At 35.8% G+C, this 24,836-nt stretch overlaps 2 protein-coding genes across 2 annotated transcripts; both read left to right on the top strand.

The window, feature by feature from the left end:
* Positions 1-1,801: 1,801 nt before the first annotated feature.
* LOC131153799 (non-functional pseudokinase ZRK6-like) lies at positions 1,802-2,137 on the top strand. The gene has a single exon (XM_058106258.1). It carries the CDS (start codon positions 1,802-1,804, stop codon positions 2,135-2,137), a length of 336 nt encoding a protein of 111 aa, XP_057962241.1.
* An 86-nt stretch (positions 2,138-2,223) lies between these two features.
* LOC131153283 (serine/threonine-protein kinase ZRK1-like) lies at positions 2,224-16,127 on the top strand. The gene is made up of 2 exons (XM_058105488.1): positions 2,224-2,606; positions 16,016-16,127. The coding sequence occupies exons 1-2, from the start codon at positions 2,249-2,251 to the stop codon at positions 16,063-16,065; spliced, it is 408 nt and encodes a 135-aa protein (XP_057961471.1). The 5' UTR covers positions 2,224-2,248; the 3' UTR covers positions 16,066-16,127.
* The last annotated feature ends 8,709 nt before the right edge of the window (positions 16,128-24,836 follow it).

Here is a 24,836-nt window from a genome sequence, read left to right as displayed (position 1 = left end):
CCAATTTTATCCCTCTCTTAATTATTTAAACCTATCTATCACAGTTCGAGTTCTTACATGCATGGTGCAAGCTGTTACAAAAAAAGGAGATGACGATAAGTTCCTCTTAACTGTGCAAATAAATAGGCACTCGGATCTAAAACTAAAGTCTTCAAGAAATTCTCAAATGAGGATCATTTCTTGTATAATTTTGTAGATTTGTAGAATGAACAAAACTATTAGGCTCTATTTGCATCTAAGATTTTGTGGAAGGGAAGGAAGCCAGAAGAAATAAAAAAAGAAAACAAATTAGAATTATGAAGCTTCTTAGTTAACAATTTCAATAATAATTATTTTTAATTAATATTTAAATATTGTTTACTCAATAAAATAATAGAAGATTTCTCTATTTAATTAAATATAATCTTACTATTAGTGTATATTTATAATGTATGACTGTTATATTAATTTATGATAAAAATAATATTTTTAACTAAATTATAAAATGTAATTTATTCTATGTGAAAATTTAAATTAATAAATGATTCTTCCCTCCAATAATTTAATTAATTATTATTATAATAAATAAATAAATAAGGAGAATACAAAAAATTCCATATGCACTACTTGGTGCAATGAGATTTAAAAATTTTTTGTTGCATCGAGTAGCGAAATTTAAATGGCAGTCCAATCTGGTCTAGACACGTGACAAGCAAATCTCGTTAGACCAAGTAGCGAGATTTGCCTATATTTATCTTGGGCGTGACACGTGGCAAATCTCGCTACTTGGTTCAGCAAGATTTGTTTAAATCTCTCTGGACTAAGTAGCGAGATTACATAAAGTCATTCTAGGAAATACTTCACAGAAAAGGGTATTATTTAATATATTTAAAAAAAAAAAAGATAAATTGAGAAAAAACTCCAGGTCTTCTTCAGTCAGCAAGAAGGAACAAGTGGTTGCATAGAAGAGCACATGAACTTTCCAAGAAATTAAAAGGAAGAATCCTTGGTCAAATGGGCCAAAATATTAAAAAGTATAATTTTCCTGCTAGTTCTCTTTATTTCCCTCTCTTTCTCTCCCCAGCAAGGACAGTGGGCGCATCAGGCATTGGATCATATCTATATTTCTGACCTTCAAATTAAAAAAGTGCATCTCTTTTCACTCTATCAAAGATCGTTTATCCTTAGGAATTTATTTCACTTATGGATGATTTTTTCTTACGCGTAATTTGATTTCTTCTTTCGTCTGTAACGGCTTTGAAAGAATTCTTTACAACTGGAAATTGAAAGAGAATTGAATGGAAGTTTGAGTTTGGCCGTGTTTATTCATGAATTCTCGAACCTTTATCTTGTTTCTATTTATGTTTTGTTTTAATTTTACCATAGCTGAAGTCTGGTTCATATGCTAGTTTTCATTTCATATATTTGATGTCCCTGCTCTTTATCTGGTATATTTGTGGTTTATGTTTGGCTGTAATTTCTTTATTTTCTTTTTCTTTTTTGAAATTGTTGGAAGAACAAGAAAAATAACTCGTTGGTCTATCAATTTGAAGGCAGGCAGCTGATGCCCTTTTTTTCACCAAAACAATTTTGCCTCCACAAATCTTTTTTTTTTTTAAATTGAATTTTCTCAACGAATAGTAGATTTTCTTACAAAAATGAAGCCTATCGTATGTAATTACTTTAATTGTATATCTTTGCACCTTATCTGATTTTTAAGGCCAAAACTTCTTGGTTGTTTGATGGCTTGCAAATAGAAACATGTTGACCGCATGCTTGAAAAGAAGCGACTGCTGAGACTGCATTGATGCAAAATGGTACAATGTTACTCAAAGAGGTGATTGCTTCTTCTTATGGAAAATGTTGTCCTATCCGGTGCTTCTCTGTCAAAGAACTGAAAAAAGCAAAAAACATCTGTGTCCAACGCCATGTTTTTACAAAAGATGGCTTCCATGCACTCTACAAGGGCTCTCTTCAGGGTAGGCCAATTTGCATTAAGGAATATTCGCCAGCTACGAATATTAGTTCAGTTATTAATGAGATTGTGATTGCATCCTGGATGACCATTCATAAGAATGTTCTGAAGCTCTTAGGATGCTGCTTGGAGACCGAAATCCCTATTCCCATGTTAGAGTTTGCGGAGATTAGGGAACTTTGAGCCGTAGTCTTTTTGTGTCCTACACAGCAGAGTGGCAAATTGTCTAATTTCTCTTTTTGCATATCCATTCCTGAAGGTGAAACACAAGTAAAAGTTGATCCTTATGGAACGATGGGATTCATTGCACCAGAGAATTTTTCTACCGGTTTTTTGACCGAGAAAGCTGATGTTTATTCTTTTGGTATGCTTCTGCTGGTGCTTTTGACCAGACAAAGGTACTTCTGGCGCCAAATTGAGAGGGATATAGATGATCTTGATGAAGTATCCAACCCCGCAAAGTATTTTGTTGAGAACAACAGGTTGAGTGAGATTGTGGATCCTGTAGTATTGAAAGAGGCAGCTGGAAGGCCTGGGATGGAGCAGCAGTTGCAGGATTTTGCAACAGTTGCCCTGAGGTGCATCAATTTAACAGTAGAAGATAGGCCAACAATGATTGATGCAGCAATACAACTCGTGCAGATTGAACAGTGTACTCTAGCCCAGTAAATTGCTTCACTTGGCTCCATCCAAGTTTGTAACTTTTGATAACTTTGGTGTTGGGCATTTGGATTTATTTTAGTTTATTTACTTATCTTTTACTTGGATTCAGAAAAGATAGTATTTGTAATCTGAAGTGTGTTTGGACTGCTTTCTTGTGAGCCTTCTCTCTGGTTTTCTCTTCATTTTCTCCTGAAAAATATTTTGTTGGATACCTTATGTGTAACTGGTTTGAAGTGGTTTTTTAAAAGCCTATGACACTCCTATAGCTACTCCTCCAATCTAATTGAAAATACACTATAGCTTCTATTTACTCTTCCACAATTATTTCGTCAAATTAAAAATAAAATTTAAATACACCTGTAACTATCCACACTTGTTCTCTCTATCAAATTAAAATTCCCTTCAACTTCTATCCATTTTTTATATTAATTAATCCTTCAAATAAAAAAAAAATTTATAGAGTAGTGGAGCATGCACATAGTGGTTGCAATGTGTCCACAACTAACTCATTTTAAAGAATATGTAATTGAGAGAAACTCTCTCCACCCTTCTTATTATTGGACAATAAACAACCACATGAAAAAAATTACCATTTGGATTTTGGAATTCTCTTTCCCCTTTGTGGTGCCCATGTTGGGGGATGTTAGAAGAGAAAATTATAATGGGTTTTATATATAGTGTAATAGTTATAAAATTGAACATTAGCTCAGTGGATTTTAAGGAAGAAATGAGAAATTTATCGAAAATTGTATGTTTAAACTCATCTTTTATAAAACTTCATTGTAAATTAGATTACCACTTTACTTAATAACTTAAGCTATTAGATCTAGTTAAATAATTATTTCTTGGGCCCAATCATATATATAAACACCTATTCTCTATTATATTTTTCTAATGTGGGATCAAGTGGAATTTTCAAATAGTTGTATACTTTGGCAGCTTATAGACATCATTGATGCAAAATGGTGCAATGTTGAGGAAAGGAATGATTGCTTCTTATGGAAAATGTTGTTCTAACCGGTGCTTCCCTCTCAAAGAGCACGAAGAAGCAGTAAACTTCTCCGACTGACGAAACTTTTTTAAAGACGATGACTATTATAAACTGTACAAGGGCTCTCTTCGGGGTAGACCGATTTGCGTTAAGAAATTTTTGCCAGATGTGAATATTAGTTGAGTTATTAATGACACTGTGATTGCATCCCAGATGAGCATTCATTAGAATGTTCTGAAGCTCTTAGGATGCTGCTTGGAGACCAAAATCCCTATTCAAGTATTTGAGTTTACAGAGATTAAGGGAACTCTGGGTCATAGTCTTTATGGAGCAGAGTGGCAGCCTCTACCATGGAAATGCAGGTTAAGGATTGCAATGGACATAGCAAATGCAGTTGCATATCTACACACTGCCCTCTCCAGACCCATCATCCACAGGGGCCTTATGCCTGAGAACATTTTACTGGATCAATGTAATGTTGCCAAATTGTCTGATTTCTTTCTTTGCATATCCATTCCTGAAGGCGAGCTGTACGCAGAAATTGATTATGTATGTGGAACTTGGATTTCTTGCATCAGAGGACTTTAATACCCATTGTTTGGCTGAGAAAGCTGATGTTTATTCTTTTGATATGCTTCTGCTGCTGCTTTTGACCGGACAAAGGGACTTTTGGTGGCGAGTTAATCTATATGAAAATAATCTTAATGACGTACCCACTCCGATGAAGTATTATGTTGAAAACAACAGGTTGAGTGAGACTGTGGATCCTGTAGTATTGGAAGAAGCAGCTGGAAGGGCCGAGATGGAGCAGCAGTTGCAGGATTTTGCAACAGTTGCATTGAGGTGCATCAATTTAACAGTTGAAGATAGGCCAACAATGATTCATACAGCAAAACAACTCAAGCAGATTGAAGGCTCCATCCAAATTTGTAATTTTTGATAACTTTGGTGTTGGACGTTTGGGTATATTTTAGTTTATTTATTTGTCTTTTACTTGGATTCCGAGAAAATAGTGTTTGTAATCTTTAGTGGGTTTGGACTGCTTTCTTGTGAGTCTTCTCTTTTGTTTTGTCTTCATAATCTTGTGAAAAAAAATATTTTGTTGGAATTTAATTATGGACCTAATGCACTTGAATATGCTGGAATAGTGATCTCTAATATTTAATATTAGAAAATAGATATGTTAGAAAATTTCCACAAGGATCTTCAACTTGTTTTGGTTTTAGTAAAGCTTTGTTCATTTACAAAATTAATCTCTAAATTCAAAAAACTTGAGTCCCGCTAGGATAGGTTTCTTTAATCATTAGTTAAATTCCATTTTGTGTCTTTTATTAGGTTTACAAGTTTTTGAGTCCCGCAATTAAGTATTCTTGGAACTTGGTGTTAGGATGTGTGGCTCATATGTGTGTAGGCAGTCGCACCCAGCTGAAATTGTTGAAGCTGGAGATGGACGACCACTAACAATCTGCCTACCAGCTGACTTTGCAGCTACCTTGTTTGAATTCCTCTCCCTTTGTTTGTGTATATATATGTAATATATGTGCGTGTGGAGTGTGTGGTGAATTGAAGAAGTAGTGTGTGGTGAAGTTGCAAAGAGTTGTGTGCTGCTGTGTTGTGTGAGTTGCAGAGTGCTGCGTGTGAGGCAGAGTGAATCCTTGTAGTGAGAGTGAGAGAGGAGTTGAGGGCAGTAGCCTCCTCCTCCTCCTAATGTAATTCTCCCGGTAATTATAGTGATTTTCTGCTCTCCCGTGGACGTAGGTCACAGTGGACCGAACCACGTAAATCTGATCTTATATTTTGGTTGCTTAGTTTTGCTTGTGCGATTGTTGCTCGAAGATCACTTCTCAAAAAATGGTATTAGAGCGAGGTTGGAGCAAAATCGCCGGATTGAAGCAAAATTCCCAGGTTTGAGCCTCTACCCAGTAGCTCGAAACTCAATTTTAAGACCACCACAACATTCCTCTTGCCGAGACGAAGCCAACGGCGGTAACCGGAGCTCGGACGAAGCCACATGCGTGTCAGGCGGAAAGACCGCGTTGCCACGCGCCTTCACATGCATTTATGCGCTGGCGGCTGATCAGGGAAGTGAGTCACGCGCGCCCACGGGCCAGCGAATGTCTGGCTCACGATTCGGAGGTTGAAGACGCTGACGTCAGCAGCCACGTAAGCGCTGAGTCAGCGCCGCGTCAGCTGCCACGTACAATCCACATCAGCAGGTGGGCCCCTAGACACGTCAGCAAGTGGGCCCCACGGGATGTGGTCCCATGCCATGTTAGCAGTGAACCCCACAGGAGGTGGGTCCCAGGACACGTCAACAGGTGGGGACCGCTGCACCACATCATCAGACGGCGTCAGTAAACGGCGTTAGTGGTCGTTAACGTCGTCAGGGATATTTCATTAATGGAGGAATATTCCGTTAAAGTTAATAGATAGTTGACTTTTCTTGATTGATTTGACTAGAAGTTTAACCGGGCTTTTCGAAGCCATTTCAGGTCGGTTTTTCGAGCGGCTTGAACCATTTCTTAGGTTTTCAGCCATTCCGAAGCCATTGGTATTGTCCATTTTGTGAGATTTGGAGCATAATGGCAGGTATTGGCACTTCAAAGTTTGAGGTGGAGAAGTTCGATGGGCAGAACAACTTCAGTTTATGGCAGAGCACGGTGACGGACATTTTGGTTCATCAAGGCTTGATCAAGTCGTTGATCGGGAAGAAGCCAGATGATTTCAAAGATGATGATTGGACTGAATTAGAGATGAAGATGGTCAGCACAATCCGATTGTGTTTGGTAAATGAAGTTAAGTATTCGGTGTTAGACGAAACCTCATCAATGGAGCTCTGAAAGAAATTGGAGCAAAGGTATATGGCAAAGTCCCTTACCAATAAATTGTTTCTGAAGAAGAAACTGTATCAACTTCGAATGAACGAGGGAAGCAGCCTTTTTGATCACATAAATGATTATAGCAAGATTTTTGACCCAGTTGTTGAGCCTCAGCGTAAAGATTGATGAAGAAGATAAGGCAATTCTACTTTTTTCGTCTCTACCAGCTTCATTTGATGGTCTAGTAACTGCATCGCTCGTGGGGAAGGAAACCTTGAAGTTGGATGATGTGATGGCATCACTTCAAGATTCTGAGACGTTAAGAAAGCCGACTGTGACGTCTCGTGAGCAAGCTTTAGTGGCTAACAGTGAGAGACAAGGAAGAAGCAAAGATCGAAAGCTCGGAGGTAAGCAATGGCGTTCAAAGTCAAGAGGACGAGATACGAGCGAGGTCGTATGTTCTGGTGTGATAAAAAGGGGCACTTCAAGAGGGACTACGAAGATCGAAAAAGATACGAAAAAGAAAAGAAGGCACGAGACGGTGTCAATGTATCGGAGCATGTCACATGGCATGACAATGACGAGGCCCTTGTAACGGTGAGCAGCTCACGTCAACAAATCAGTCGAAGAAATGTGCAGTGTTGATACTGCAAAAGGCACGACCATATGAAGAGAGAGTGCCAAAAATTGATGAAGAAGAACATGAATGCTCATGACAATCCAAACGATGATGGATGGGTTTTGGACTCTGGGAGTTCAGTTCATATCTGTTTTAAGAAAGAATTTTTCCATTCTTTCAAAAAAGTTCGCGGTACGGTATCACTTGGTGATGTGCCTTCATGCGATGTAAGAGGGATTAGATTTGTGAAGCTGAAGACGCCTGTTGGAGCGGTTCGTATTTTGGATGACGTAAGCTTCGTACCAAGGATGCGAAGAAATTTGATCTCCCTTAGTCGGTTGGATTCTAAGGGTTGTAAAATATTTGTCGCAGGTGGAGCTATGGAGGTGACACGACGCAACTCGATGATATTCACTAGGAAGGAGTCTCGTGGATTGTATCAGTTGATAGGAACCACAGTGGTTGGTGGTTCAACATCAGATGATAATAGCGACACATCATCAGAAACAAATAGACGAGTTTGGTTTGCTGATGAAGAAGGTGGTTCTCTTTGCATGGTTCAAACGTTTGAACCAAACTATGAAGACTTGCATTGATCGAGTTCATTTCAAGGTGGAGCTGTGGACTTGGGAGTTGATACTCGCCAAGGTGGAGATTGTTAGGATGTGTGGCTCGTATGTGTGTCGGCAACCGCACCCAGTTGAAATTGTTGAAGCTGGAGATGGACGACCACTAACAATCTGCCTACCAGCTGGCCTTGCAGCTACCTTGTTTGAATTCCTCTCCCTTTGTTTGTGTATATATATGTAATATATGTGCGTGTGGAGTGTGTGGTGAATTGAAGAAGTAGTGTGTGGTGAAGTTGCAAAGAGTTGTGTGCTGCTGTGTTGTGTGAGTTGCAGAGTGCTGCGTGTGAGGCAGAGTGAATCCTTGTAGTGAGAGTGAGAGAGGAGTTGAGGGCAGTAGCCTCCTCCTTCTCCTAATGTAATTCTCCCGGTGATTATAGTGATTTTCTGCTCTCTCGTGGACGTAGGTCACAGTGGACCGAACCACGTAAATCTGGTCTCATATTTTGGTTGCTTAGTTTTGCTTGTGCAATTGTTGCTCGAAGATCACTTCCCAACACTTAGAGTTTTAAAATTTTGTGGAAATCCTTCAAAGCCTTAATTAAGTTTTAGGTTTTGAGCAGGATTTTTCCATTTACAAAAGGTGCAGGGGAAGGAGTACGGGGATACATATGCACAAAAATATACCAAAAAAGAAAAAAGTACATAATACATAGGGAAATAAAGATCTAAGTGCGGGGAAATACAAGGGTTACAAATAGTGATTATAGTACATAGCCACCCGGGGGTACATTCAAAAATTTAAAAAAAATGGAAAATATAGGAAACAAAATTGAAGGCCTTCCATCCGAGATGCCACCTGGCCAAGATTCTGAGCCCTCCATTTCTGGACTACCACCTGGATCACCAGGTTCACCTGAGAAGCATAAAATCAGTTAATTGGAATTTAAAACAATAAGAAATGAAATGCAGAAAATCTCGTGTGCGAATGATTAAAGAGAATTATTCCCCTGCCAGATCGTTGGAGGGGAATTCCGTTAGGGGAATTGGTGCCAAATGGAGACTGCCTATTTATAGGGAGTCTCGCACTGTAGCTCCACACCATTCAAGGCAGTAAGAAATCCCTGTTGAAATTGAGTGAGAAGAAAACTTAAAGAGAGTTAGAGGAGTGAGACTCTGCCGAATTGGAGAACCTTAGAGGGAAGCAGAGAAGCAGCAGCTTGCTCAGAAGTTAGAGAGGCTCTGCTAAGTTGCAGAAGGCAGAGGAGCAAAGCTTGGGAGCTGATTCAAAACACACCCAGACACTCCAGACAGGCACCGAAACAGAGCTCAGGCCATGCAACTCAGATAGATTCAGAGAAAGGAGAATTAAAGGAGGAGGGAGTTTACAGTCCTAAGGTTATATTTGATATTTGATATTTTGCAAATTGGAGTGGTAAGGATTATGGTTAAATTTATAAAATAATTTTTTAAAAACAAATAAATTTTAAGATTAAAAATTACATTTGATATTTATAACCCTACTATATATATACTCTATTCTTGAACCATGTTGGAAAGTTGGAGTGTAACAAAACCGATTAAAACCAACGAAATTAACCACACCAAACCGAATTGAACCAAAATTAGTTGGTTTTGAAGGTGAATTGGTTTGGTTTGGTTTAGGGAATGGGAGAACCAAGACTTTCAATTTGATCTTCAGTCGACAAAATCGAATTGATATTAACCATATATATATATATATATATATATATATATATATATATATATATTTATTTAACTTATTTATGTTTAATTTTTTTTAAAAAAAAATCGGATATTGATTTGTAATGCTAAATTCATTAATTCAAGTATGGAATATTCATTAATTCATTATTTCTAAATAATTATAAATTCAAATTGCAAATGATAGGATCATGCATATCAATTATTTGATAGAATTTTAATTTTATTTTTTTTAAGCATTCTCCTAAAAATTCAATTAAAATATTTATTATTTAAGAGGCATATATAGTAGTTGTTAGAATAAAAACTTTGTTGGGCAAATTTTTTTATTAAATTGACATAAATTTAAGGTATGCTATATTGATGCCAAAATTCACATGTAAATGTGCAAATTTATTTCAATTTTCATGATCATATACTATTTTATATTAGGGTCTTTTATTTACTTTCATGATTATTTGAGTATTTGATCAATTAATATGCAAATTTTTGAGATTATAGTTTTTATTTCATCTCATGTTTATTTGAATATATAAATCATGAATGTGTAAATTTATTTCAATTTTCATGATCATTCAATTTAGTTCTAATTTTGAAGTCATATGCATGGAATTATAAATTTTTTATGTTAGGATTTTTATGGGGGCATGATTCACATGATTAATTATTTTAATAATATTATTTTAATATAAATTAACATGATAATCATATGTATAAATTATGAACAAGATTATTGTTAATCAAATAGTAGTATTATATTATTTTATTTAATAAAAATATTTAAATATTAATTAAAAGTAACAATAAACATAATTATTAATTAAAATGTCAATTAAAAATTAACCAAATATTCTTTTATTATGCATTATAACCTATTAATTATTAATAAAATATAATTAAATTATGGAACGAATAAAAAGAACCATCTATAAATTTAAATTAACATTAAATAAATCAAAAAATTAATTTAGTTATAGATACTATTTTTAACATAAATTAATGTGATAATCAAATGTTATAAATATATGTTAATAATAAAATTATTGTTAATTAATAAATAATATTATGTTATTTTAATTAATCAAAAATAATTAAATTTTCATTAAAAATTAAAATAATTAGCTTTTAAGTTTCTAACTATAAAAATATTATTATTTTTATTCAAAATTTATTTAAAAATGGCTATATATTATTTTACTATGTATTATGACATATTAATTTTATAGTAATATGCTGTAAATATACTTTAATAACAAGATTATTGTTAATTAAAAATAATAATCTTATATTATTTTTAATAGAAAATATTTAAATATACATTAACCAGCAGTGGGAGGTTATTATTTCAATTTGATTTGTAAACTGGGTGACAATTTGATCTAAATGCCTCTTGTATGGTTGATGCAGTGATGTGAATTGTATGCTAGTAGATATTATAGATTCTCGCATGCTCAAACTAAATTATTATATTGCTTGCAAATGTTTCAGGGACATGGTAAAAATGGAAAAATGTTCAAATTACAGACGACATGTTGCCGAAATTTCAGTAAAACTTTTCCCATAAAAGTAACCATGTACTAAAATAAAAATAATTAAATGCATGCAAAAATATTTTTGAAATGATGAGTGAAACATATAGGGAAGATTGCATGCTTATGAATGTATAGGGAAGATTGCACTAGTTAGATGATAAAATCTGAATAATAGATAACTAGTGTAGTTGCGTTAAAAGGATGTGTATACTGTCTCGTATACTTAGTGAAATTAATTCTTGATTATTATAAGTAACACATTTCACTTATACATATAATTTTGTTTTACGTAGGTATTTTTTATTTTCCGAGCACCGATCTAAATGATAGGAAGATCAAGCAGTGCTCTGGTGATGGTTTTGTTGTATATAAGGGGAACATTATAACCGGAGCAGATGGTGTTAGTTATAGTATTCCACTAGTTCGACTAATTCAAATTGGTCATAAGTGTAAATTAAATAAATTGTATACGAAGGTATACAAATATTTGCAAATTGATTTAGATCAATATGCGTTGTGGGTGATCGAAAGAAACCCTTTGCGAGGGTTCAATAATATAGTCCTCTATAAGGTAGTTCCCATATATGATGATTATGGTCTGCGCATTGTATCGGATCCACACAGCGTAGGTCCGACATATTTAACTGTGCAATTATATATCGAAACCATTCCTTAAATGGGTGTAACCGCGGTTAGGCAGCCAGAGGCGCCTGCCGAGTGTTTGGAAGAAGTGGAGGAAGACACCCAACAAACACGTCATATTGATATGAGTGCGGAGGTTGGTGGTATGCCTACTGTGGATTTTACCAAATATCCGGAATCGTCGTTCGAGCCGCTGATGTACCAAATACTTGTTCCTGACACATATTCGCAGGGAGGTTGCGAAGAAATCTCGACAGAGGGTCTAGGATTGTTATTCGCCATTGCGAACGACGTATTGGACGAAGGAATGAACATTATGAATGATGTTAATCTTCAAGATGAAGACACGTACACGCAGGAAACAAGTGAAAGGTTAAATGAGTTCCCCAATGATGTGAACCCACCCCCCCGTGAAATAGATGATGCCACGTATGATGCCCAGTTCATGGACGAGCCTCCGATGTACGGTAATATTGACGTAGTTGCTTCAGATTTAACTGTGGTAGATGAGCTTCCTATATGAGTGACTCGTTGGGATGAATGCTCTGAGCTGAGTAGGGGGATGCTCTTCAGGTCGAAAGATCAGTTGATCGCGGTAGTGCGAATGTATTACACTCGAACCCACCATGACTTTCACGTTGTACGATCTACCCTAGAGTTATGGGTTGCTAGGTGTAAGGAGCACGATTGCAGATGGAGATTGCTTGCAATGTATCAGATGAAACACCGATTATTCGAAATTACCCAATATGGTGGTTCGCACACGTGTCTGAACGAACTTCTCTCACAGGACCATAACTAAATCACATCGTCCCTCATTGCTAGGCAGATAATGAATATGATAAGGGAAGATGCGTCGACGTCGATTGCCACATTAAAGAAGTTCATAGATTGTCGCTTCGGCTATTTGATCTTGTATAAGAAGGTTTGATTGGGCAAACAGAACGCAATTGTCCAAGTATTCAGCAATTGGGAGAAGTCCTATCAAACGTTGCCGAAGTGAATGGAAGCGATGTGCGCGTATAATCCTGGGACTATAGTCAGGTGGAGGTGGAGTCTTGTTCCAGGTAGCGAGAACACCACAACCTTTGTATCCGTGTTTTGGTCATTTGTAGCATCTATTCAGGGTTTTTGTCACTACCCTCCCATCATATATGTGGACAGGATACACTTGTACGGTAAGTACAAGGGCAAACTCCTAATTGCGACGTGCTCGGATGCAAATAGCCAATTTTTTCTAGTTGTAGTTGTTTGAAACATGTTTTTCAATCTTTTCAATGCATCCACTGGAGGCAGCTTTGAAAACGGTACCAAATGATCGAAATGGGAAAATGTCCAAGGAGTTTCTGCGTGTAGCACTGGATGAGATTGGACCTTTAATAACTATGTTGAGGCCCTCACAAAGTTATTGATTGCTATCTCAAGTCATCGCTCAATGTCTAGGAAGCTTCCATTGTAGAGGGGGCAAATGGAGATGATGAGGATGACCCCGAGGATGTGTGCAGTGCAGTTACTCAACGTGTTGGAGAGGCAGGAAAAAAGTACCAAAAGTTACCCAAGTGTATGACTTTATGTTTCTGGATCTGCGAATCAATGGGAAGAGGACCTCTACAATGGTGGAAACTAGGGTTACACATAACTTTGTCAAAAAGCAAGAAGCATAGAGACGTAACTTGAACTTGGAGGATTTAGGACGTATATAAGTGGTCAGTTCCGCGGCTCAGCGTACTCTAGAAGTAGCCAAGCAAGTGACTATGAAGCTTGGACAGTGGGTGGGACATGCAAATTTCATAGTGCCGATGGATGATTTCCAAGAGATATTTGGAATGGTATTCTTAAGGTAGAGTAAGGTAGTATCGATGTTATTTGCTAGTTCCTTTTTCCTGGTGGAGGGTTGTCTTGCATGGTGCAAGCTGTTACAAAGAAAGGGGATGGCGATAATTTCCTCTTACCATGCAAATAAATAGACACTGAGATCTAAACCTAAAGTCTTCAAAAAATTCTTAGATGAGGGCTATTTCTTGGATAATTTTGTAGATTTGTAGAATGAACAAAACTGTCAGGCTCTATTTGCATCTAAGATTTTGTGGAAGGGAAGAAAGCTAGAAGAAATAAAAAAAAAAACAAATTAGAATTATTAAGATTCTTAGTTAACAATTTCAATAATAATTATTTTTAATTAATATTTAAATATTTTCTACTCAATAAAATAATAGAAGATTTCTCTATTTAATTAAATATAATCTTGCTATTAGTGTATATTTATAATGTATGACTGTTATATTAATTTATGATAAAAATAATATTTTTAACTAAATTACAAAATGTAATTTATTTTATGTGAAAATTTAAATTAATAAATAATTATTCCCTCCAATAATTTAATTAATCATTATTATAATAAATAAATAAATAAATAAAAGAGAACACAAAAAATTCCATATGCACAACAAATCTCGTTATTTGGTGCAGCGCTGCATTAAGTAGCGAGATTTAAATGACAGCCCAATCTGGTCTAAATGCGTGACAAGTAAATCTCGTTAGACCAAGTAGCGAGATTTGCCTATATTTATTATTCTGGGAAATACTTTCCAGAATAGGATATTATTTAATATATTTTTCTTAAAAAAAGATAAACCAGGCAAAAACTCCACACAAGGAACAAGTGGTTGCAGAGAAGAGCACATGAACTTTCCAAGAAATTAAAAGGAAGAATCCTTGGTCAAATGGGCTAAAATATTTAAAAGCATAATTTTCCTGCTAGTTCTCTTTATTTTCCTCTCTTTCTTTCACCAGCAAGGACAGTGGGCACATCAGGCATTGGATCATATCTATATTTCTGACCTTCAAATTAAAAAGGTGCATCTCTTTTCACTCTCTCTATCAAAGATCGTTTATCCTTAGGAATTTATTTCACTTATGGATGATTTTTTCTTATGCGTAATTTGATTTCTTCTTTCGTCTGTAACGGCTTTGAAAGAATTCTTTACAACTGGAAATTGAAAGAGAATTGAATGGAAGTTTGAATTTGGCTGTGTTTATTCATGAATTCTCAAACCTTTATCTTGTTTCTATTTATGTTTTGTTTTAATTTTACCATAGCTGAAGTCTGGTTCATGTGCTAGTTTTCATTTCATATTTTTGATGTCCCTACTCTTTATCTGGTATATTTGTGGTTTATGTTTGGCTGTAATTTCTTTATTTTCTTTTTCCTTTTTGAAATTGTTGGAAGAACAAGAAAAATAACTCGTTGGTCTATCAATTTGAAGGCAGGCAGCTGATGCCCTTTTTTTCACCAAAACAATTTTGCCTCCACAAATCTTTTTTTTTTTTTTTTTTTAAATTGAATTTTCTTAATGAATAGTAGATTTTCATACAAAAATGAAGCCTATTGTAAGTAATTACTTTAATTGTATATCTTTGCACCTTATCTGATTTTTAAGGCCAAAACTTCTTGGTTGTTTGATGGCTTGCAAATAGAAACATGTTGACTGCATGCTTGAAAAGAAATAGGAGAAAAGAAGCTGAGACAGCATTGATGCAAAATGGTGCAATGTTACTCAAAGAGGTGATTGCTTCTTCCTATGGAAAATGTTGTCCTATCCGGTGCTTCTCTGTCGAAGAACTTAAAAAAGCAAAAAACATCTGTGACCAACGCCATGTTTTTAAAAAAGATGGCCATTATACAAATTATACACTCTACAAGGGCTCTCTTCAGGGTAGACCAATTTGCATCAAGGAATATTCAACATTTAAGAATATTAGTTCAGTTATTAATGAGATTGTGATTGCATCCTGGATGAGCAATCATAGGAATGTTCTGAAGCTCTTAGGATGCTGCTTGGAGACCGAAATCCCTATTCCAGTGTTCGAGTGTGCGGAGATTGAGGGAACTTTGAGCCGTAGTCTTTTTGTGTCCTACACAGCAGAGTGGCAACCTCTACCATGGAGATGCAGGTTAAGGGTCGCAGTGGACGTAGCAAATGCAGTTGCATACCTACACACTGCCCTTCCCAGACCCGTCATCCACAGGCGCATTGTGCCTGAGAACATAATTCTGGATCAAAGTAATTCTGCCAAATTGTCTGATTTCTCTTTTTGCATATCCATTCCTGAAGGTGAAACACAAGTAAAAGTTGGTATTGTCTATGGATCGTTTGGATTCGTTGCACCAGAGAACTTTACTACCGGTTGTTTGACCGAGAAAGCTGATGTTTATTCTTTTGGTATGCTTCTTGTGGCGCTTTTGACTGGACAAAGGTACGACTGGCGCCAAATTGATTGGGATATAGGTGATTTTGATGAAGTATCCAACCCCATGAAGTATTTTGTTGAGAACAACAGGTTGCGTGATCCACTAGTATTGAAAGAGGCAGCTGGAAGGCCTGGGATGGAGCAGCAGTTGCAGGATTTTGCAACAGTTGCCCTGAGGTGCATCAATTTAACAGTAGAAGATAGGCCAACAATGATTGATGCAGCAAAACAACTCATGCAGATTGAACAGCGTACTCTAGCCCAGTAAATTGCTTCACTTGGCTCCATCCAAGTTTGTAACTTTTGATAACTTTGGTGTTGGACATTTGGATTTATTTTAGTTTATTTACTTATCTTTTACTTCAATTCAGAAAATATAGTATTCGTAATCTTAAGTGGCTTTGGACTGCTTTCTTGTGAGTCTTCTGTCTTGTTTTCCCTTCATTTTCTCCTGAAAAATATTTTGTTGGATACCTTATGTGGAACTGTTTGAAGTGGTTTTTTAAAATCCTAGAACACTCCTATAGCTACTCTAATCTAATTAAAAATACCCTTTAGCTTCTATTTTCTCTTCCCCAATTATTTCTTCAAATTAAAAATAAAATTGAAATACAACTCTAACTATCCATACTGTTAAAAAATTCCCTTCTATTTATTTTTCTCTTACTCAAATTAAAATTCCCTTCGAATTCTATCTATTTTTTTTATAATTAATCCTTCAAATTGAAAAAAAAAAAATTTATAGAGTAGTGGAGTATACACATGGTGATTTGGGTCTTGGAGGGTTTTGACTTTTCTAGTCAAGTTTGTAACTTAATAGCAGACAGTGTTAAAACCCCATGGTTTTCAATCATGATGAATGGTATTTATAGGAGTTTTTTCAAGTTCCAACGGGGCATTCGATAAGGTGATTCACTATCTCCACATTTATTTATTTTGATGGAAGAGATTCTTTCTAGATTATTAAAAAAGAATTTTGAGGAAGGTGGGATTGGAAGTTTTATCTTCCGAGGGGAGCTCTTTTAATATCTCATTTATTATATGCGGATGACTTGTGTAATGACCCGGAAATTAAAATAATTAGAAAATATAATGAATGAAATGGATTGATGGATAAAAAGGGGGAAATGAAGAATTTTTCAAAAGAAAAGCAGGCCTCGTCGACGAATGTCCTGTCTTCGTCGATGAGTGTCCTTCTAAAGCTCGTCGACGAACTCAGTTTTTCATCGACTAAGGAATCCCGAGAGAGTATATTTTGGAAACTCTGAATTTCGTCGACGAATGTATGTTCTCGTCAACGAAATCTCTACAGTGCCTCGTCGACAAACCCACTTGTCTCGTCGATGAAGTCCTGCCTATAAATAGAGTTTTCTTCATTTCAGCGAGGGAATTCGCGAACCATTCTCTCTCTCTCTCTCTCTCTCTCTCTCTCTCTCTCTCTCTCTCTCTCTAAAATGGTTTTCCAACCTTCTCTCTTCGATTTCAAGCCGGTTTTGACCTGGTTTGACGATCCAAAACCACCACGAGGTTCGTAGGATCATTCTCTGTAAGGCTCTAGGAGCTGATTGTTGGCTTGAGAGGTTTGGAAAACATCCCAAAATTAGGATAAGTGAGTTATTTTGGGATTTCCTTCACGAATATTGTTATTTGGAGTCTAGGAAGTAGTAAATAAGCATTTTTCTTAAGATTTGAGTTAGTTGGAATTTATTTTAATTAAAATAGAATTTTTGATCCAGGGTCCAAGTGAACGCTGCGGGTATTGGTTCGGGGATCCTGCCAGCATAGTTCAAGTAAGGGGAAATTACATATTAAATCAAGTTTTTCATAAATTAAAATGGATTATGTCTATTTAAGTATATATGTTTCCATATGGGTATAAAATGTTAGCCATGTAAAACTGTGTTTTCTGAGCCTAGGATTGCTTATATAGATATGTATATGTGAAAGTAAATGGATGAAAGTGAAAAGTAATTTCTGAGGAATTACGTAAGAAATGAAATGTATTTTTAGCATATAAATGTTAAATTTGGGTTGACTTTTTTTACGAGAAATATATATATGAATTTTACTGATAAATTGTGTGACATGAGATTATGTGCAAATATATGTTAAATGTATGAGATGCAGGCTAAGTAAGTAAAGTATTAAGAATAAAATATGTTATGGACTATGTTGCTTGTGTATGCTAAATGCAACCATATAAATGTAAGACAACTGAAAGACAGTCATGTTAGCAGATTCTAGCACACTTCTGCGTAGACTAACTGATGACAGCTAAAAGGAGCTGTAGACTAACTGATGATGGCTAAAGACCAGCTGTAGTACGAAGGAATAAGATGAAAACGTTATGAAATGACAATGAAACGATAATGGAATGAAATGACAAATGTGAACGATGAAATATTGAAGATTACGTAGAGTGAAATGTAATGTAATGTTAAGCTATGAACATGAATAGATATGTGTGAATTAAATAATGACAAAAAGGAAGAATGTACTACGATATTAGAAGTAATTATGTATATAGAACATATTACGATTAGGCGAGGCAAACTCTCTGCCTGAGGGCTTGCTGAGAAAGGTGAGTGCACTAGTAGCTTTAGATGTGGCAATAGCTGCATAACGTACTAGGGCAGAGGGAACCTACTTGTATGGGCGAGTATAATTTCTATCCTTAGGGCCTTTGCCGGTAAACTATTGTTGAATGTGTGAATACGAGACCAAGTTAACACTTGAGGGCTTACTAAGTAAGGTGAGTGCCTTGGTATACTTTAGTTGTGACCTTAGGGTTACTTAAGTATCAGAGCAGAGAGGTGCTACTTGTATGGGCGGGTAATCACCCCTATCTTCAAGTAATCTCGTGGGTTAAATATTTGCATGTGATTTTTTAGGTTCTGAAAATGATTTCAGTGTTTATGATAATGTTTTTTCAAATGTTATTAAAATGATATCTATTTACCTCATGTTGATCACACGCTGTTTTAATATGTATGTTTCTTCCTTTACTGAGATGTGTCTCACCCAAATATGAATGTTTCTTTTTCGGGACATCCTTGAGGTCGGGCTTAGGAGCTCGAGGGTATTTTAGCATTTTTTAAGACTATATAAGAAAGGGTATATATTGATCATATTTTGGGGATGTATATGTTTATGTTTTATGGCTGTTGAGTAAGGATGATTGTGAAAATACTGAAATTTTCTAGGGATGTATGTATTTTTGGAAATGCAAGTGATGGATGGATTTTATGGATTATAGGTAGAAAATAGTAAACTCTGGTATTACAGTATTATAGTATATGTTATATAGAGATTATGTTTATGTTTTCCACTGCGTATGTATATTATGGATTTATGGATTATCAGGTTTTTATCAGGTATAACGCACTAGACCCGGGTTTAAGGGTTTGGGGCGTTACAACTTGCTTGTTTTTGCTAACAGAGAAAGAATATCTTTAAAGATTCTATTGAAGACATTGGATTTTATGAAAGTTGGTCTAGCCAATTAATCAACAAGGAGAAATCAGCTCTCTTTATGTCCAACAAGATCAACATTTCCAAAAGAAAGGGGCTATTTCGATTGACGGGTTTTTCAGAAGGAAAATTTCCAATGATGTACCTTGGGCACCTTTGATTTCCGAACGCCTTACTACTAGAATGCTTGAACTGTTGGTCTTAAAAATTCGAAATAAGGTAGTGAGTTGGAAAATGAGGTTGCTGTCTCAGGGAGGTCGTCTCATCCTTACTCGACATGTTTTATCATGCATGACGATTCATATGCTAGCGGTTCTCTCAGTTCCTTTGGTGGTGATAAGAAATATTAATTAAATTCTCTCTTCTTTTATCTTGGGGGGGAGTGGGGAGTAATGGTAGGGTAAAAATGAAATGACGTGCTTAGTCAAAGGTTTGTAAACCCTTAGATGAAGGGGGTGTTGGCATTAGAGATCATAATGACGTTCAAAGATCTTTTCATATGAAGTTTTTTTGGAGACTTATGATGTTAGATAATCTTTGGATCCATTTATTTAAGGCTAAATATGTTAAATCAGGTCACATGGTTTCAACCAATTCTACTCATACGGGCTCTCGGTTTTGGAAGACAATCTTAAAGGTTTTTCGAGAGGTATATGATAATGTTTATGTGAAGGTTAAAGAAGGAAAAACTTCTTTTTGGTTTGATAAGTGGTTGAGCAGTGGTCCCCTTGCCGAGTGTTCTTACACGATCTAGCATCCTGAGTTAAAGATTCAAGACTACGGAGAGTTTGAGAATTAGGATATTGATATGCTAAAAGATTTGGTAGGGGTCCTTAAGATGGATGAGATTTTGTTGTCGTCTATAAAGCACAAAACGAGGTCTGATGTGTTTATTTGGAAGCCTTCCATAAATGGAAAATTTTCAACAGCCTTCATCTTGGGAGGTGATAAGAATTAAAGGGGAGCAGTGCCCATGGATGGAGTGGGTCTGACATAAACTACTTCCTAAAAAAGTACCGCTGCGTATGTGGAAAGCCATGTTCCAATGTCTTTTTGTAGATGAGAGAGTGCGGAAACTGGGATTTGATATGGTCTCATGTTGCAACTGCTACGTGGATAAAAAAAAAGGAGTCTCTCTGTGATACCCTGTGGAAGAAAGACTTAAAAAGATTAGATGTTACTATCCATATCAACAAAGTGCACCTTTCTTTTCGGGAGCCTTCACATAAGAACTCCACGGTTAAGCATGCTTGACTTGGAGTAATCTTGGGATGAGTGACCTTCTGGGAAGTTTTCTCAGGAAGTGTGTGAGTGAGGACAAAACACACTGAAAAGGACATGAATTTGTCTGTGGGGCTAGTCATTAGTCTGATAAGGCCCGCCCTTGTTGTCTAGTCCAAGTGGAGGAGGAGAGACGCAGTGCTTCCTAACAAACCCAGGTTTGGGTGTTACAAAATAATGTAGAGACCCGAAAATCTAATAAATAAAATAAAATAGGAAAAGTGGAATAATGTAGAGACCCGAAAATATAATAAATAAAAGAAAATAGGAAAAGTGGAATTTTGGCCGACGATTTTTCTGAAGGGGGAAGAAAACCGGCAATGATTTTTTTGAAGGGAGAAGAAAACTGGCGACAATATTGGGTTTTAACCACGAGATGGTAAATAGTAAACAGTAAATTTTGGAAAAATCAGCGATGGTTTTCTGAGAATAAGAGAAAATCGTCGACAGTTTTTGGTTGCAGTGCTGAAATTATAAAGGAACCCGAGAGTCATTGGAAAAAAACATAAAATTAAACACACACACACACACACACACTCTCTCTCTCTCTCTCTCTCTCTCTCTCTCCTCCCAAACCCTACGAACCCTTTTTCAAATTCCTTCGATTACGGTTCCTTTAAGCCTCGTTTCAACAATTAGGAACCACCACAGGGTTCCTGGGAAGATTCTCTACAACATAGGCGTAGTGAAATTTCAGTTTGGGGTTCCAGGGCACCGACCCAAAACTAAGGTAAGGGTGTTATTTGAGTGTCTATGGGTTGTTTATCTGGATTGTTGGATGTATAGACTTAGAAATGTAAATATGAATATAGTTTTGGAGTTGAACTAAGGAATTGGAATTTTTTGAAATACATGGTTATGGTGTAAAAGCTGCAGGCATGAGTTTGAGTTTTGGCAGATATTTTCCTAGGAAATAAGGTAAAAATAATAATATTTTTTTGTTTGATATTCATTAAATAAATTAGGAATATGTGGGTTCTGAAAATTGTAATATTATCATTTTGGGAAATTCAGTTGATTGACTAGGGAAAATACATGTGTATAATTTTAGGGCGTTGAAATTACGAACACCGCAAGTGTGAATCAGGAAAGTAATAAACAACTCTCAGATAGTCAGGTAAGAGAAATATGTTATGCCAGTTAAATTAGAAATTTTACTAGTAAAGTATAGTATTTGATTATGAGTTATACGGTATTGTTTTTTTAATAAATAAGAGCATGGAAATTATAAAGTTTTACAAATTATATTTAATGAGTTTTATTTAATTGTGTGGCATGATAAATATTGGAATACTACAGAATTTTATACAGATTTACAAAATTATGATTATATAGTTTTTACAGAATTATGATATACATATTATACAATTTATTTATAGAGCTACGACTATACAGTATTTTACAAAATTATAGTTTACATGTTTATACAAAATTATGACATACAATTTGCACAGTACCATGAAATTTAGATTACAGAGTCATGGATATACAGTATTTCATAGAATCTTGAATATACAGTATTTTACAAAACCATGATTATACAGGGTTTTACTGAACCATGATATACAGTGCATAGAACCATGACATATAGAAATACAGATTATACAGATTTACAGTTATTACAACATCATGGTTAATATAGAGAATTACAGAATCATGGTTAATACAGTTGATACAAAATCTTGGTAAAACAGATAGACATTATATAGAAATAGTATTATATAGTATCAGACCCTGATGGAACATAGCAGTTTACAGAGCACGGTACCATAGCTATACAATATAGATAATGCAATCATACGTCTTAGATAGAGTATGTTGTTGAATGCTGATTATGCCACAGGTAGAGTAGAGGCTCCCTGACGTCCGGACCAGGTGGAGCTTGTGATACCCCATGGATGAAAGACTTAAAAGGATTAGATGTTACTACCCATATCAACAAGGTGCACCTTTCTTTTCGGGAGCTTTCCCATAAGAACTCAACGGTTAAGCATGCTTGCCTTGGAGCAATATTGAGATGGGTGACCTCTTGGGAAATTTTCTCAGGAAGTGTGTGAGTGAGGACAAAACACACTGAAAATGACACGTATTGATCTGTGGGGCCAGTCATTAGTCCGATAACGCCCGCCCCCCTGTTGTCTGGTCCAGGTGGAGGAGGAGAGATGCAGTGCTCCCTGGCAGACTCAGGTTGGGGCGTTACAAAGCTGGCCTTTCGTACTACAAACATATACAATAATAGAGTTAGTTTAACACTAGTGGGCCAACCAGTGTTTAGTCTCGTCTACAGGCCACACAATCCTGTCATGAGGGGTTAAATCATGACATACACCATCTAGGGGAGTTTCCAGAATTATGTACATATATAGTATACACAGAGAACAGAGATTACTTATTATAGCTAGAAGAATAATTGAATAGATAACTCAGAATTACTATATTTTAAATGACATAGATGTGGGTTATAGTATAAATATTTTTACTTAATAGCTTATTTACAGTTTTAATTAAAGATTATGTTTTACATGTAAACTTATACGCCACACACTGGTAATAACATGTTTCTCCTTACTAAGAGGTGTCTCACCCCAGCATTATGAACATTTCAGGTAACCCAGAGAGACGTGCAGGGCCAGCTCAAAGATAGAGGAGGAGGCGACTGAGTTGGCATAGTTTTGGGGTGAGTTTTGGGCTAAGTAGCATAGCCCTTAGCATTTTGGTATTTTTGGAAAATGATGTACATGTGTGTGTATATATAGAGGTGGGACTGTAGTACTCTGGTATTATGTATTCTAGGATATGTTTTGGATATTTTGTTTTTCTACTGTATAAGTGTTATACAGGGAATGCACAGGTTATCACGGCACCCACTCCGGGCTATGATGATGACAGATATTAATATACAAGGTATCGGAGTGGTGCTACGTAGCATAACTACATTATTATTGTAACAACCTGCTATATTTAATCAATATTTTATGGCTTTCCAATAATAAATATTATGAAATTCCATATCTCTGATACCTTCAGATATATATATATATATATATATATATATATATATATATAATTATCAACCTATGCAGTAGGAAGCTGTATCCATATAACCATCGTAAATACACAATACTAGAGTGCTAAGATATTCCCTAAAATATACATATACAACTATTCCTTATAAACACCATCATTTGTACTAGAGCTATACAAAAATCACTCCTAAAAATACTCACTCTACTGATAGGGTAGGACTAAGGCCCCTCTACCTGCGAGCCTGATCTGCTCGCCTAACTGGATCACCTAAAAAATGTTAAAATAATGGGATGAGACGACGCTCAGTAAGACGAAATATGTTATTGCTAGTGTGTGGCAAATGAGTTACAATTCTATAAAAGTCTGGTTCTATATAATCATGTATAACTGAATTTGAAAAAATATGGTACAAATAATAAAACCACCACCTATATCCATGTTGCTTAACATATCTGTATTTTAGGTTTTTACTCATAATACTTCTAATGTACATACATATATCCTCTGTTTCTGTACAACTGTATATACATAATAATAACTGAAAAACTTCCCTGGATGGATAGTTGTATGTCATGATTTAACCCCTCATAACAGGGTTGTGCGGCCCATAGGTGGGATCTATCACTGACTGGCCTACCAGGATAAACCACTATACTCCGCCAGTCAGATCGGCCCTCCTTAACCCATATCTAGTGGGGAGCCTGTCCACAACTAGGCACGATCGACTTATCTACCACGTATTATCTAAATACGTGGTTACACTCTGAATTGTATATAGCTACGGTACCGTGCTCTGTAAACTATAATGGTCCATCAGGGTCTGATACTATATAATATGTTTCTTTATATAATTATCTGTTTTACTATGATTCTGTAATAATTGTATTAACCATGACGCTGAAATAAACTGTATCTATGTCAACTGTACTTCTGAAATAACTGTAAATCTGCATGTCATGGTTCTGTAAAACTGTATAATCATAGTATACTGTAAAGCATCTTTCCTGTTTGTACATTCTGTAAAACATAATCCTGAATATACTTGTTGGCCTTATAAGGTTTAACATCTTATTTTGATGCTAACGAACAAGAGGATCTTAACATGCTATGTTAAGTGATGTATTTTCAGGACTAAATGAAGAATGCAAGGTTAAAGAATTCATAAGAGCTTATACCTCAGACAAGGATGATTATATCAAGTTTAAAACATGAATTTAAAGTTTAAAGCCCGAAGATCATGAGAGCATTGATATTAAAGAAATAGATTCAAAGAATGAAAGCCCAAGTGATCA

Source organism: Malania oleifera, chromosome 4, assembly GCF_029873635.1.
Source record: "Malania oleifera isolate guangnan ecotype guangnan chromosome 4, ASM2987363v1, whole genome shotgun sequence".
NCBI lineage: Eukaryota > Viridiplantae > Streptophyta > Magnoliopsida > Santalales > Ximeniaceae > Malania > Malania oleifera.
The sequence above is the reverse complement of the archived record's forward strand: the minus strand, read 5'-3'. Positions and strand labels throughout refer to the sequence as shown.

What these genes read in the sequence shown, in the direction of transcription:
- LOC131153799 (XM_058106258.1), top strand. Translation starts at nt 1,802, where the DNA reads ATGTTACTCAAAGAGGTGATTGCTTCTTCTTATGGAAAATGTTGTCCT.
- LOC131153283 (XM_058105488.1), top strand. Translation starts at nt 2,249, where the DNA reads ATGGGATTCATTGCACCAGAGAATTTTTCTACCGGTTTTTTGACCGAG. An exon ending in ACTCGTGCAGATTGAACAGT is followed by an intron (nt 2,607 to 16,015) that starts GTACTCTAGCCC and finishes CAGATTGAACAG; the next exon opens with CGTACTCTAGCCCAGTAAAT.